At 33.1% G+C, this 15,754-nt stretch overlaps 1 protein-coding gene across 1 annotated transcript in view; it reads right to left on the bottom strand.

The window, feature by feature from the left end:
• The window catches only part of CFAP46 (cilia and flagella associated protein 46), a 69,371-nt gene that overhangs the window by 16,574 nt on the left and 37,043 nt on the right, over positions 1 to 15,754 (bottom strand). Inside the window, exons 29-44 of the mRNA XM_085064503.1 lie at positions 15,465 to 15,688; positions 13,358 to 13,480; positions 12,808 to 12,975; positions 12,305 to 12,453; positions 10,837 to 10,935; positions 10,447 to 10,576; positions 9,361 to 9,507; positions 7,871 to 8,071; positions 6,839 to 6,945; positions 5,962 to 6,144; positions 5,012 to 5,147; positions 4,057 to 4,236; positions 3,445 to 3,633; positions 2,599 to 2,733; positions 1,521 to 1,700; positions 169 to 336 (exon numbers count right to left, since the gene is read on the bottom strand). Coding sequence (XP_084920629.1) covers positions 169 to 336; positions 1,521 to 1,700; positions 2,599 to 2,733; positions 3,445 to 3,633; positions 4,057 to 4,236; positions 5,012 to 5,147; positions 5,962 to 6,144; positions 6,839 to 6,945; positions 7,871 to 8,071; positions 9,361 to 9,507; positions 10,447 to 10,576; positions 10,837 to 10,935; positions 12,305 to 12,453; positions 12,808 to 12,975; positions 13,358 to 13,480; positions 15,465 to 15,688 — 2,519 coding nt within the window. The remainder of the gene's footprint in view (positions 1 to 168; positions 337 to 1,520; positions 1,701 to 2,598; positions 2,734 to 3,444; positions 3,634 to 4,056; positions 4,237 to 5,011; positions 5,148 to 5,961; positions 6,145 to 6,838; positions 6,946 to 7,870; positions 8,072 to 9,360; positions 9,508 to 10,446; positions 10,577 to 10,836; positions 10,936 to 12,304; positions 12,454 to 12,807; positions 12,976 to 13,357; positions 13,481 to 15,464; positions 15,689 to 15,754) is intronic.

Genomic DNA, 15,754 nt, shown 5'->3' with positions numbered 1-15,754 from the left:
AACCTCAGAACTGTTCAGGTTGGAAAAGCCCTTGGAGATCATCGAGTCCAAATGTTCTCTCAGCATGGCCAACCCGCAACCAACCCATGTCCTGTAGACACATATACGTCGGTCTGTGTGCATTTATATAACATATATATATCCCTAATAGGTAGCACAGAAAGTTACCATTGAAATAGCAGTGAGTTGCTGTTCCACACATTTTAGAAGATCACTTGTGCTTCTATTTTGTTTTAAATTATTCTGAAGATGCAGCAATGCTGCCAGCTGAGAGCTGCTGGTGTTGGATGTAGCAGTTAGAAGGATACTCTTCATCATCACAGACACTGAACAACTCTGTAAAATTTTTACATCTAATTATTTTCCTTCAGAAAAATAAAACATATAAATATGCACACTGTGTTTGTTTTAATATATATCTATGTTGAAGAAAAACTCTCTTGCTTGAAAGGTTAGATGAACTAGGAAAAGACTGTTTATTAGTACAGGTTAATGTAAACAGTCTGACAATAAGTAAGAAAGATTTCTTAAATGCAAATAGCTGGAATTGATTTCTTTGTCTACATTTACCATCAAGGTTCCTGCATTTAATCATCTAAGGTCTACATGGAATGGTAAATATGGTGTTCTTAGCTTAGCCTTTCAAGTAAGCTGAGTATTCTCTGTGTTTCTGTGCTTTAATGGGCAGCCATCACATCACATCAATCACATCATCACATCACATCACATCACATCACATCACAATCACATCACATCACAATCACATCATCACACAACAGACTTCTACAAAGAGTAAAATAACGGGCAGAAACTTTTCTTTTAGCAAACATACTAATCCTGTCCTTTGAACCTACGCTAGCTAAGAGCTAAACCTTTTTTTTTCTTTTAATGCAGCTGTCACATTAAAAAAATGAAAGGTAATTCAGGTTGACCCAATAAAAAATTCCAGAGGGAGGCTTAATACAAATATTTCTGGGCAATGATAACTGAATCAGAAGAATTTTTTGCCTAGTAAAAGACATGACAACTCATGGTTTTGGTGCCTTGATATACATTCTATTAGATCATTCACTAACAAGTAAGATGGCACAGCATAAATAACATGGTGTGCTGCAGGAGTTCAGGAGCACAGGGATAAACAACTGAACCACCAAATCCAGATAAACATTTCCAAATTATGTTTTAGGGAGGGACGAAACCGTATTTTGTGGCAATGTCTTATCTTTGCTGAGCACAATATAGTAATTTATTCCTATTAAAATTTTTTTTATATGCAATCATCAATGAAAATGTCACGTCAAACACAACAGATAATATAATTTTTTAAAAAAACACTGATCCAATGCTCTGAACTTAGCAAACATATCATATATTTGATGAGCGGTATTACACACTGGTTCTTACACGGAACCCTACATGTGTTCTGTATGACAAATTTTCAGGCTATGCAAATACAGTTTCACTTATGCAACTTCAAACATCCTCACACTGAAAAGCAGCACAAACATTAGCTGCCTTACCTGATGAAGTGCCAAAAACTGGCTAGTTGAAATTGGATCAAATTGTCGAAAGCATTCTACCATTTCAAAACTAGCAGAAGCCAATACATCAGTAACACTGTGACTGAATGCAACAGCCATAGACTGCAGCAAAGCCTCGCTGGATTGAGAAAGATACTTCTGAGCCATCCTGTGTTCTGTCTAGATGATAAAAATGTTTATACTAAAATTGGTTAATATTAAGTATTTGTTATATGTACAACAATAACAGCATGTTGGAGAAGATAAATGTTTTGTTTGTGTAAGTAATTTTAATGCATTTTCTTTTTAAGAAATTTAATGTATGATCAAAATATCAAAATACTTATCAATTTTTTAGCAGACACCAACATCTGTTATACAACATTAAAAAAATACTTGGTTTAACACAGTAATTTCTTTTAATATAAAATGTGTACTTAGCAGAACAGACTTTGAATTCCAGGCAATATGAGCAGCTCAGAACTGATGATCAATACAATTGTTTCTGTGGACAGTTAACTATATTTAGTCCAAATTAATCCACAAATCTCTTACCTCAGGTATTTATTGATTTCACTAGCAACACAAACTCTATATTCCCAATTCCTAGTGTGCTTTCAACTGCAGTAGTTAACAGAGATCAGCTCACCAAATTTTACAATTCGTAAATTGTTTTGTGATACAAGCAATTTCTTTCTTTGTTCCCAGTCTGCAAAATGTTATGATCCCTTAGAAAGTCGTATCTGTGAGGCAGAAATAAACTGCCTGCTCATCTAGTTCTGGTTGCTATATGCTCCATCAGTGGGATAACACTGAAGGAGAAATTACATCTTTCTGGAAGCAACTGGGTAAGCTCAGTCAGGAACTCCCACACAATCTATTGAGTAGGACAGAGCTACACTGCAGAGAGTGATGGAAAGCTGTTTGTTGGAAGGTGTTTTGTAGATTTTTTCTTTTTTAAGATCAAGCTTGTGTTACAAGTATTTCCGTGATTAGTTTAAACAGAACTGATAAGGTAACTATTATTCCATAAAAAGAAAGCACTCAAATTCTAATGCAAGCTCATGAATGAATATACCTTTAATTCCTGTATTTGCCTCCTATACTTATCACTATGACATTCATTAGTTGATAAACTGCTGTCTGTCAAGTCCTGTTCTCTGGATTCTGCTGAAGTCAGCGAAGATTTTCTGATGTCTGATTTAGCTTCCTCCTACCCATCACAGTTTAAAAAAAAAAACAATTAATCACTCCATTTAGTAAGGCAGGCTTAATTTCTTTTGTGAAAGTCTACATGAAAACGGAATTTATCTTAAAAGAAAACACTACCTTAATTCCTTCACAGTGAGAGATTTAGCAATATTACCAACCATCAATATTTCTTAGTATGTTATGAAGGCAAAATGGCCAACATAAAATAAAAAGGCCCCACATGCAAACTCCAAGAGTTTGACTTTCTGATATTTGTCCTCCACTAATTTCTTCTGAACACTTTGATTCATCACTGAATTTATACAGCCTCCATCAACTCTTCTTTTCTTACATGGAGTTCTCATTACAACACAAAAGGAACTTACAAATCCCAGCTTATAACCTACAAGTCAATACTTCTTGATTGCATGCATTCAGAAACCATACCTTGTTTGCCCTTTAACGCATTCAAGGAATTTTTTTCTTTCTCTTCTGAAAATACTGTAATTAGCATATCTCATGAACAAATCAAAAATTATCTACATGAGGATGGCGTGTAGGCAGAAGCTTGTTTTTGAAATTACTCCTTTTGGTATCCATTTTTATTATGGCTTGCATATAAAACCTAGTTCTACATGAAGAGCAGCTGTTATACAAATGTATATTCAAAATATATTAGAGCAGATAAACTTCACACAGAAAAATAAATTTAACTGCAGAAAAGAATGCATACCATAACATTCGGATTCCAGTAAATCTCTGAATATACAGGATCCACATTAATGGCAAGTAAATGAAGAGCTTTTCCAGTCAGATACAGGCATTTGGATTTGATGTTGGGACAGCCTTTACAAAGATTCTGTATGTTTGCTAACTGAGCCAGTGTAATATGAGCTATGGTGCGTTTCATATACTTCCAATCCTGGTAAAATACATATTTATGTTTATTTTCTCATATATCCCCACAGACAGAAATATGAAATTTTTAAAAAAAATGTAACACATACATATTCACATAAAAATACATATATTAAATGTGATTATACTTGGAACCACAAGTGAGCTGTTTTTAATAGATATACAAATTCATTAACAACTGATTTAGAAAGAAAATTCAGTGTAATATCCATAAGCAAAGTTCAACCAGTGCCAAGGAAAACATGGGATAAGGGGAGGGTGTGCAGTAAATTAACCCTAAAACTAAAACCACACATTTCAACCTCTTTTGCTACAAAACGACATCACTGGTCTGGGGACACATTTCCTTAGTAGTGGAGGAAGTTGTGCTAGGGAAAATTTTGTTATACCTTCTATGCAAATCATAGGACTAAATATATTGTATTACCTGTTCTGTTGCATCCTCTTCAATGATGAATTCCTCCACAAATTCATGAAGAGACACTTCTCCCACATTTTTAAGCTTTTTCTCAGTAATGACAAGATGAAAAATATCCAAAAGAATTTCTACAAGATTTATTTTCCTGTTAGCTAGTTGTCTCATTAATGGGATACTAATATTTGTATTCTGAAATACAAAAGAATGTAGAATTCTAAGTTCAAGCATTTTTACAAATTCACCGGATAAGCAGTTAAAATGTGTTTCTTTTAACCAAAGAAGAAAGCATTTTAGCGTTATCGCCTCGACAGAGCAGAAATATTGCAATGAAGATATTTCAGTAATTTAAAAAAAAACTTCAATGCCAGATATATTATAAGTCAATCAAAGTAGCTCCATGGAACCGGGAGTGGCAGGGTTTTTGCTTTTTACTTTTTATGTACCTGGCACAAATATGCAATATCTAATAATGGTACATACACACTAGCAAAGTAGGTTTCATTAGCCAAAATACACTTTTTGCCTATAATATTAGCCAAAATTTTTTTCTGGCTATAATACTAGCCAAAATACACTATTTTGAAGACAGACATTCTTTATTTATAATTATGTTCTGTGAAGACTTTTTGTTTCTCCTGAGAAGAAACACATTTTGAAGACTATTAAACTTTTGAGGTATTTAGAGAATCAAAAATATCTCCAAGTCTGTACTGTTCTCTTTTGCAGCAATTAGATATATGCCAGAATTAAATAAACTTGACGAAGACCAAACAAATCCTCTCTTTGTCCCTTTTTCAACTGTAAATTCTTTTGGCACGCAGTATTTCTTTCTATATACAAAGAATGCTTATCACTACAAGAAGATAAATCCTCAATGCCCCAAATGAGATTATCCAAAAATGAGCAAATATTACAACTAACCCTAGATTTCTTTTCCGCAATTAAGGAAAACAAAAGTCCATACCTCATTAAATGCAAACAAATTACAAACGTCATTAAATAATTCCTCTGTTTTGGATACTGCTCTCTGAGCTAAGTTATAAGCATCTAGATAGTGAAGATGTTTGTCTTTTTTGTTCCTTTCCTGCTTGGCAATCATACTGAAAAAAAAAACAACCCCAAACCAACACCATAAACTCATAAGAACTTATATAAGAAAGTGTTTATTTTTACGGTATCAACACTGTTGAACATATATAATAAAATAATTAATCAATCAGTAGATAAAATAGATTAATTACAGATAAAATATTTATTTTATATATGTGATTTTGAAATGTACAAATAGGAGAAGTGCATGCTTACGAATTATTTTTCTAAGGTCTTATTCTTAGAACTGTACTGCTGCAATGCAAGAAGATGCCAAGACTCAGGAAGAAAGGCAGATAATATTCTAGAGAATGTATTTACCAGGAACAAAATGGCAGTATACCAGGTACAAGACATATCTCAGTTGTTTTAAGGAGGTATCTTGCAAACAGCTGGGATTCCAAGCATACTATGTTTTGCACTTTTACTATTGCAGCAGTTTCTAGAGAAACATTTCGACAATAAGAATTGTAAAAGCCTGTAAATACTTGAGAATGATTGGTGTGGCTGCTAAAATACTTTTACAAATGGGAAGTCAAAAAGCTGACTTAAGAGACCCTGGCACTTTGTTTTGACCTGAAAAGACAACAAACGAGAACTCTGCTTTCTGTGAAAACAATTTTTGATTCTACAGTTCTTTTTTGAATACAGAACACATGAAGAATGCAAACAGACATGTAACACCAATATATAAAACCTAACAATGTTATCTGCTCTTTTCCATCTTTGATTAGACTTTAAAAAGTAAATAATACACTTCATGGACTAATTCAACCTAAATAAATTTTTCAGTGGAGGTATGGAGGTATAGAGGTATAGTCTTACCTACGAATATTTGCACATTCCAGCAGTATTTCAGCACTGCAGTTTTTATGCCCATGATGAAAAAAGTCCCTCTCGACTTGAACTAATTTATTGAAGGATTCCTGTAGTATGTGTGGCAGCTGAGCTGACTTGGCATTAACTGTCATATGATCCTGGCCAAAATGTATCTGAATAAGTGTTTTTCTAGAAATAAAAATTAAATAAAGATAGCAGTCAGAAAGTACAGGCTATTTTTTGAGAACAGACACATTTGTCACTTGTTCCCTGTATCTAACTATTACATCTGTCTAGGCCTAAACACTCTTCTAAACACAGATGAACTGAGCAAACTGACATTAGCCTTCCTTTTCTAATTGAAAAGTTTCTCCTTTATGGAAAGAGACAGAAGTGTAAATATTGTATACTTCTCTCCCTTAACATTTTAAGGTCTGTGTGCTTGGATTTCAGTGTAACTGAAATAATTGTTTAGTTTCACCATAAACAGGCTTCTTGGTTCATGGTGAAAACAGAAGTAAGTAGTATTTTAGGCTGCAATAGTTTTGTGGGAGTGTTCAAACAGATATGTCTGCATAGGAAAATATATATTGCACCTTTAGGTCATCTACACTGCAAACTCTGCACAACACATTCTGGTATCTAGTTTACCAACTTAACAGGTATGAGGGCTACATACAGAATTTGAGAAGGAAGTATAGAAATTTGGAAGGAAATTTAAATTTAAAAAAAACAAACCACCACATTAATGACTTAGAACAAAAATATTTGAGAATCCACAGAATTTACTATACTAAAATAAGAACACATTGTAATAATTACATATATTTGCAATGTAGCTGCATATTAGAAGCTGGGCATATTTTAGAGAAAAGACAGTTACCTTGCTTCAAGGGATGCAATCATAAAACCTAATTCTGATTGCCTGCCAGATCTCTTCAGTAAAGTAGATTGAAGCACATTTACAGTATGTTCCAGTATCTCACAAGCCTGCAAGTAACACCAGAATTTTCGTATTTCTCTTTTATATGTCTATGGATAATATTAAACATTCATTTAGAAAGCTTAAATTTTGCACAGAATGTGTTGATCATCTCCAAGATGGCTGGCTCTTGATAACTGTAAATAAGTCTAGAAAGTTTGAGTTACCATCATACTTAGATATTTTGATGATTACATGAATGGCACACATTCATACAAGGAGAGAAGATGGAGCCACATTCATCTTGGAGGTACATAGCAAAAGACAGTAAACATGATTTCAGTCAAAACCAAAATATTCCCTCTACACAAAACAGACTTGCTCAGTTTATCAGGACAGGTTAGATCATCATGGACATGAGTCTATATTTATGCTGAAACTCATGAAAGTTAAGAGTTTAACAGGAAATGGGTATTTTGATAATACAGGTTTTTTAGTGAGAAAAAAAAAAATGTTATAGTGCTATCTTCCAGAATCTAGAAATAATATTTGTAAAACTATTTGAAACACTTGAGAAGGAAAAACATATTAGAAAATAATACTGAAAGGTGTGATTTTTATTGAATATGGAAAATAAACACACCAGTGTTAACAGCACTGTCTGAATACAAAAGCATTCTAATCAAGAGAATCATATCTCTGAGATTTAGTCATACATACTAGATTGTAACTGGTTTTATTCCAGTTGAAGAATATACATCTTATCATAAAAACATCCTAAACATCTGAGGGTAAAATCATATTCCTACTGGCCTGCATCTGCTTGGAATCTGTAATTAGCGTCTGTTTAATGCACAGAGAAAACAACATTAACTGCATTTAACACCTAATTTTGCTTTTATTGAAAATGCAAAGGCTGTAATATTTCACTGAGGGAGACCACTGCTGAAAAGAACTCCAAACCACACCTCGAAACCCAAAAAAATTCCTTACCACGTTCTGTTTTCCTTCCCCCTCTTCCTGTAGAATTGCTTCTATTAGACTAAGAGTACTGTTATACCAAAACTGTTCATTTCCTCCCAGAAGCTGTGCTTTCTCAAGGAGTGTTTTAGCTTGTCTGTGGTTTCTTTCCAGGTTAGCCAACACAGCAAGTAAGTACAAGCACCTTGACATATCAGAGAGGTCCCCCAATTCCTAGAAACAAAGAGATGTGATCTATGTACCACAAATCCACTAATACTACTCATATTTATGTCTGTCCATATTTCAGACTAACCTTACAGAAATAAAAAGCAAATGGTATTCCCCTGACTATCTGCTGAATTTCTTATTTACTCTTTATATTACATCTCCTTCATATTTCTTTATGTTCCTGTACCTTCTATCTCACATGTCAAATGAGTTCTTCTGCTATTATTTAGTGTGTATATGTCTGCTAATGTTTGTCAGTGTCTGATGAAGAAATGTAGTGATGGAAGATTTTTTGGTGAGCTTGTGTAAAGATACACTAGAGATCCAGTGAACTCATAATGCTGCTTTACACTAGTTATAAGCTACATAACTTTTACTGTATAATATTTGTATACTAGCATACAGACATACAGGATGTTAGTAACAAATTGTACCATTAAAAATACTGTCCTTCCTAATGTATTTTGAACTTTCCTCAATGTACAATGCTTATTTAATGCTTTAAAAAGAGGACTTATTAATATTATTCATATATTATTATTCAAAGTATTTATTACTTTAATAAATTTACATAGGCAGTTTTTACTTATATGAGAAAAAGTAGTACACAAAGTAACAGGATAACAATTACATTTTTTTTTAAGTAAAGGATTTACTGCAATAATTATATTGCAATAATTTGTATGACAAAACACAGGGCTATAGTGGAAAATGGTAGAAATAGGGAAAATATCTGTAATGTAAACCCTTCATAACAATGAGACAATGTGGATCTGTTTGGTGGAACATATTGACACTCATTTCAGATCTGCCAGAATTCTAAGACATTAATTTCAGTTTTATCAAAACATACCAGTAAATCCATTATGAAGTTCAAAATTAAATAACCAGACTTTCAAATTATCAAAATATTGAGAGGATGGAGCTAAATGCTCTCTCTCTCTTCTGAACAAACCTTGAACATTTCCCACCTATTTAAACAAACATGGTTGAGATATACCTTTATCATCTAAGGCCACTGAGAAGCAGACAGAAATGCTGACACTACTTCAGAAATTTATATAACCTTCAGGCAACTCCCATAAAGTTGGACTGAAACTCCATATATTTAAATGTAAACATCATAAATATTAAAACAATATGAAATTGGGTTGGAGTGATGGGAGAAGTCTTGGTTTTACCTTTTGATTATTATTATTATTTTTATTATTATTAGGAATAACTGCATCAAAATTAACAATTTTCCTGCACATTATATTAGTGTTCCTTTTTCTATTTAATTTTCATTGTACCTGAGTTGCAGCATGGGCCTCTGAAAGCAGAAGTCTTGCTGGTTGATACAAGCCTAGCTGAATTAGTACTTCAGCTTTTTCAATCCACAAGTGAGGGAAAGAAAGTGCACTCAGTCCTTTTCCTGTTACTGCATTTAACTCAAAACCCTGAAAAATAACAAAAGTATTACACCTTCACAAATTTGAAAACTAAACTAGACAGAAAAGTTGTTATTAATTGTGATATCCCACAGTTCAGCTGTATTTTTGAACTTCAAAATTTAACATTATATTACAGAAACAACAGGTTTATTATGAGATTTGGATTTCGCAATCTTCAAAAGGCATTGAACTAGTTATATATTATTCAACTAGTATATACTATTCAAATGAACTGTATGACAGATTAACTACTTCAGATAAGCTCCTGTCACGAACAAGTTGATTCTTGGTAACAACTAAAACCCAAAGAGGAAAACTATTTATGAGATCTAAAAGAGCTGACTTGAGAAAGACTAGTAATTAGGAAAAAAAGGTGTGTTATATGCACAAGTATGGAAAAAATTAACAGAGCAAAGTGGTATGATGAAAACTGGACTGCATTGCTATAATAAAGGTAAAAGTGGAGGTAAGCTTAAGAAAATTCAGTAAGCTAATTATCTTCCTAAAGAAGAGGCAGTTAAGACAGAACTGAAATATTTGCATGCTCTTAAAACAGTATGTAAGAGGATGCAAAACAGTACATGTTAATGTAATGGGGAGAGAAAGAAGAGAAAAAATTAAACCAAGAGTAAATACAGTATCTTTTTTGCTTATCAGTCTTTTTAATTGATTTGCATTTGTCCCAAAATACATTTCTAGGAAAGCCATTTTACTTTGTAAGAATAAAGATTCCAATCTTGCTCTTCCTCAATAGACATAATATGCCAGGCAAACCCAGGACAGCTTCAGCTGATGCTTGCTAGCAGAATTTAGGCAGCATGCATTTTTAATTATTTTTGTGTTCATGTATTTCTCAAGTATTTTCTAAAATCAAACTAGCAAGTGTATTTAAAAAAAAAAAAAGGAAGAATAATTTAGTATAGATACTGAAATAGAAATAGAAACCTTTTCACTTGAAGTAAGGATATTCTCATTCCCACTACCATTAAGCTGAGCATCTTCAAAAGATATTTTTCTTTCTTCTGTCTTCATACATACAGTTTTTTCTTTTTTCAGTGCAATCTCTTCCCTACACCTAAATCACAAGTAAGAAAAAGTAAATTCAAGTGTATTTTAAAAAGCATTTCATTACAAAGTATTAGTGTCTTAGGAATCTTCACCATACACTCCTCTGTGGACAGACACTAACCAAACATGCACAGAATTTTAGAGCATAGCTAATATACCAATGGTGTGTTCCGAGATCATGTTTTTTACTGTTTTCCCCAACAACATTTATCAACTGTAGGGAAAACAGTCCCAACTAAATACAGCCTCAGTAGTGAAAATACATACATTGCTTGTTCTAATTCACTGATATATACTTCTCCAGCAGCTTTCTCATGATACACAGATGCCTGACTCAGTTTTAAATCTGAGCATATGAGGGCAATTCTAAAAATAAAAAGAAAAAATGTTTAAGAAACAATCCAAATTCTTCATATGTTGCTTCATATAAGCACATCACATATAAACAGCGTACTCCACATTGTCAGTCCTACCTTGTCATGTCTTGATTAATACTGGCAATAACAAAGATTGTAAATAAAACCAGGGCAAATTACCCATTGATAGAGGTCACAGAATCATGGAATGGTTTGGGCTGGAATGAACTTCTAAAGATACCTACAGGTAAGGGCAAGAACATCTTTCACAAGACCGGGTTGCTCCAAACTCCATCCAATCGGACCTTGAACACTTCCAGGGATGGGGCATCCACCAGTAGCCCCAGTCCTGTCCATCAAACCTGTATCTTTCCAACTTAATGGCAAAAATTCTGGGGCAAAAGTATGAAAATATTTACATGGTCTCACTATAGCATGCAAAACCCTCCATACCTGTGTATGTGCTGAGTAAAGAGTAACATATTCCTATACATCTATCTAATCATGTACAGACATCAGGTCATAGATGTAGATAAAATAAATTGTCTGGCAAATCTTGGCTGAAAATAATTTCCTATCAGAAAGTCTCTTTTAGTCTTACAAAAATGTAACTCAGTAATCAATTGGCAATCCCGAGAAACACATATATTTGTTTACATTAGTGTCTATTACATGTATACATGAGTACCTATTCTTCTTGGTGGAATCACTTTAAGGCATTTGAAAGATTTATTATGTGGTATTTCACAAACTATCAGAAAATAAGCAAACAATTATTGCTTATAACGGTTACTTATTAAGCAAACATTATTTAATACCTATCAAAAAACCATGATAACATATTTTAACTCAAACAGCAAGAATTCTCCATTGCATGCATATTAAATATTTTTAAATCAAAACTTTCAGGTGTTATCATAACATAATTTTGTTCATGAAGACAAATCTCTCTAAAAATGCACTTATTAGGGAAATTGCTTTGTACCCTTAAGGTGGATAATATACATTTGAAGAAACTAGGCAGTCTGCCTTTTGAATACTTAGTAGATAAGACTTTCAAAGAAACTTTTTTTGACTTTGCTTTATTCAGTTAGATGACAACAAGGCATTCAAAAAATTTTTCACATGAAAGTGGCCTGGCTTTATAATCTCATGTGCTTTCCATATGGACATCATGGTTAGTAACAAATAAACTTAGTGGCTTTAATTCCACAAACCAATTCATCAAAATTTCATTAAAATGCATTAAAAAAATTAAAAATCATTACAAATACAAAACATTAAGTCACAAAAACTCTTGCTTCTACTTGGTGGAATATTAATGCATGGTCCACTCCATTCAGTCTCTCTTTTACTTGAAATAAATAAAGGATACAAACCGAAGGTGATAGAGATCAGACAGACTTCTACATTCCAGAACTTCATTAGCAATAACTTCAGCTAGCTGAAAGACTGGAAGAATCAAGTGGGGGCAAAAAATTTTCTGTAGTTCTTTAGATAAAAGGTCCATAAAATACAAAGTACAAGTCTGAAAAGAAATTTTTTAAAACTCAATCAGTATAAACATAATTTTGTAGAAAATAAATTTTAAATTACAGATTACATCTTCAGTTCCAAAATAAACCTAAAAAAATACCTGAAGAAACTTTCTAGCTGAAAAAGCAGCAAGGTGCATAGAAAGCTGGTAAATGTCTGCTTTAAGTTCATTTCAGCATGCAGAGGACAGGCTAATGCCTCTTGAAATAATAATGAATACTACAACAAAAGCATTTGGGACAGCGGTCTGAACATACACAGACAGAAAAACTGAAATACAACCATTTTCTGGTACTGATTTTCTCCTAAACAGTAAATGCTCCAGAATTTTGAGGAGTTTACTTACAGGTTTTGGGAAATTATCCCAGTTAATACCATAACTATTTGTTTTCTGTTTAAAAGTATCTCTGATTTGATTAGGACAGTCATAATGGGCCCATTCTTCCACATTTGCTGGTAAGGTATCAACTGATCCTTTCCCTTCAAGATTCTCCTTCGCATCAGAAACTTCAACCTGTATTAAAAACAAGGACACTTATGAGATCAAAATACAAACTTACTGGTATTGAATATTCAGCCAAAAAAAATGAACACATTTGCTTAATATCTTTTGAAGTTTTGTCAGATTTCGGGTGGTTTTTGGATCTCTAGATCATGGGTTTTACAAAACATCAGTATCTTGACAAAGCAACAACCAAAGAAGAGAAAAAGTGTTCGTAAATTCATGATCTGTCAAGATCAGGAATGAAGGTATGATACACAGATTCACGGGGAAATTCTTCACAGGTTATGAGAGTCTTTACAGGAAAGCATCCGAACTATTTGCAGAATGAGCCCCGGGAAACATGTCCTAGAAAGAGAGGGTTGTTTTAATTTCACGGAAAAGTGGGTCTTACTTGCTTCTCTTTCTTTTTGTCCTTCTCTTTTTTAGGAGATACTGACTGCACTTTCTGAGGAGCTGTCGGTTGGGAAGTCTTTGAAAATGCTTTTGTAATAGGCCCTGATGATGACAATGACACCTAGACAATCACATATTTACAGTCAATTATTTTTAATTTTCATTAATAATTATGTCAGTTTGTAGTAGTAGTTATTATCCACTGCAAGTCACTATCTACAGCTTTAATAATTCTCACATATCATATTCTTTTTGCATTTTAGTTTTCTTCAAAAAACAATAATTTCGGACACTCTTGGATGCTTGCATTTTCTGTACAAGCATTTAGGATGATCATGACAATGCAATTAATCAGCAGAACTGTCAAAAGACAGGATCATCCCTGTGATAAATACTACTGCTACCTTTTCTTTACCTCTCTGGTTGCAAATTCAATTATTTTCTTTTTTTTTTTTCCAAACCACTAGTCTAAAGAGCTGAATTTTCTACAAGGGATGCATTTTATATGGAAGTAATCTGCAAGATGGCAAAGAGTCACACTGTCCTCCTTCTGGGTTAGTCTTCTACAATGCCTCTAGTGAATATTATATAAAAGAAGTTTCTAAATATTGAAACATACAAAAGTATTAATTGAAAGTTTCTCTGTACATGTAATAGCACAGATTCTGATCTTACCTAAAATTTAAAAAAAACCAAAACAACAAAACAAAACCCATATAAATTTGAGAAGATTCATATGTTTTGCCAGAGGAATCAAGAGTAGAATACAAAATATGAATCAAAGAATAATGCTGGATACTCACAATAAATGAAAATTTCAAATTAAAGGTAACACATCTTTTAAAAAGTCAGAGGCAGCTAATTTGGCTTGGATTATTCAGGTTTTCAGAGAACATTTTAAGATCTTCTACTGAGTTATTTATGGAGTCTTAACATAAAGAGCCTGCTTTGAAGTGGATATCTGCAGTCAGGTCTGCTTTACTCTGTACACCAAAACACGGTGTCCTGTACTACTTTAATTACTTTAATATCCCATGGTTATTCTTTTTCTCACAATACTGTTCAGCTGTACATATGATTGTTAGAATTACTGTCATTACCCTACAACTGGCACTGACAGCAGCATTAACGCTTTAAAAGTTTTTGTTTTAATAGCTTATTCAAACAGTAGTACTCTCTTCAGGGAGTTTTTTCTCTAGTAAGACACTCAGTCAAATGTAGAATATTAAAAGTTATGTTTGTGTAAATCTGAAAATATCAATATTCAATTTTTATTTTGCAAATTCCTGTCTCACATCACATGTTAAACTGATTTCACAATGAATTCTTTACCATAATTACCGCAATTACCAAATCTGTGGTAATAAATTACAGGCTTTTACATCTACCTAGAATAAAGTTATACACAAGCTATACCTTACCAAACTAGTTGGTACATCCCAACTGAGACTGTTCCTATAATGATTTGTTGCATTGCTATTATCAAGTACAGATTTAGCTCCTTCAATGATTTACTTTACTTAATGTGTAATTGATTTCCTATGATCATTGCTGTGATTTTGAATAGCCATTTCAGTTGGGCATATCTACAAGAAATGAAGTAGATTTGTTTGATTTTAAATGCTCTTACTATGAAAAAGTAATTAGAGAAATTAATCTGTGAACACTGCCAGTCTATACAATTCCTTTTAGTAAAATGACAGCCCTTTTGATTCCATTTCATGAACATCCATCTGAAATCACTATTCTTCAGAACTGCCAGAAATGTTTTCAGTACATATTCTGCCACTTCTAAGATTCCTTAACGAATTAAAAATACAAAATTTTAGAACCTATTGCACAAAACATATGAATGCACTCCAGAGAAACAATGGGCCACTGCTTTTTTTCTTAGTGTCTCTTCTCCATTTTCCTGAGAGAAACAATTTTCTCGTTTAAGCCTTAAACCTGAGAATATATACTAACTGCACTATAAAACAGAAAACTCTATGGACATAGTGAAAACACTAAATGGATAGCTGGTACCATAATTACACAAGAAAATGTGAAACATATCAGCCACATTATAATAACACAACACAACATATAATCTCATATGATCTCACCTGCCAGATACGGATGACACAGGCATGTGCCATCAAACAATGCTGCTGATGAAAAGGAGAATTATGACCAGAAATTAAAGCCATTAATGTCTGTGCTCTAAACAAAGCTTCCAATTGTTTAATATTATGCAAATCTTCCAAATTAATTTGGGCCATGACACCATTTGCTCCATTGTCCATCTTAGCATTTTCTGCAGGCAACAATTTTGGTATAGCGTTTTTTTCTGTTAAAAAAAAGAAGCAAACACATGCTCACAGTGACAGCATTGCAAAAGTGTATTTAAAAGTTA

This window comes from Lichenostomus cassidix, chromosome 6, assembly GCF_008360975.1.
Source record: "Lichenostomus cassidix isolate B80296 chromosome 6, HeHo_3.0, whole genome shotgun sequence".
NCBI lineage: Eukaryota > Metazoa > Chordata > Aves > Passeriformes > Meliphagidae > Lichenostomus > Lichenostomus cassidix.
The sequence above is the reverse complement of the archived record's forward strand: the minus strand, read 5'-3'. Positions and strand labels throughout refer to the sequence as shown.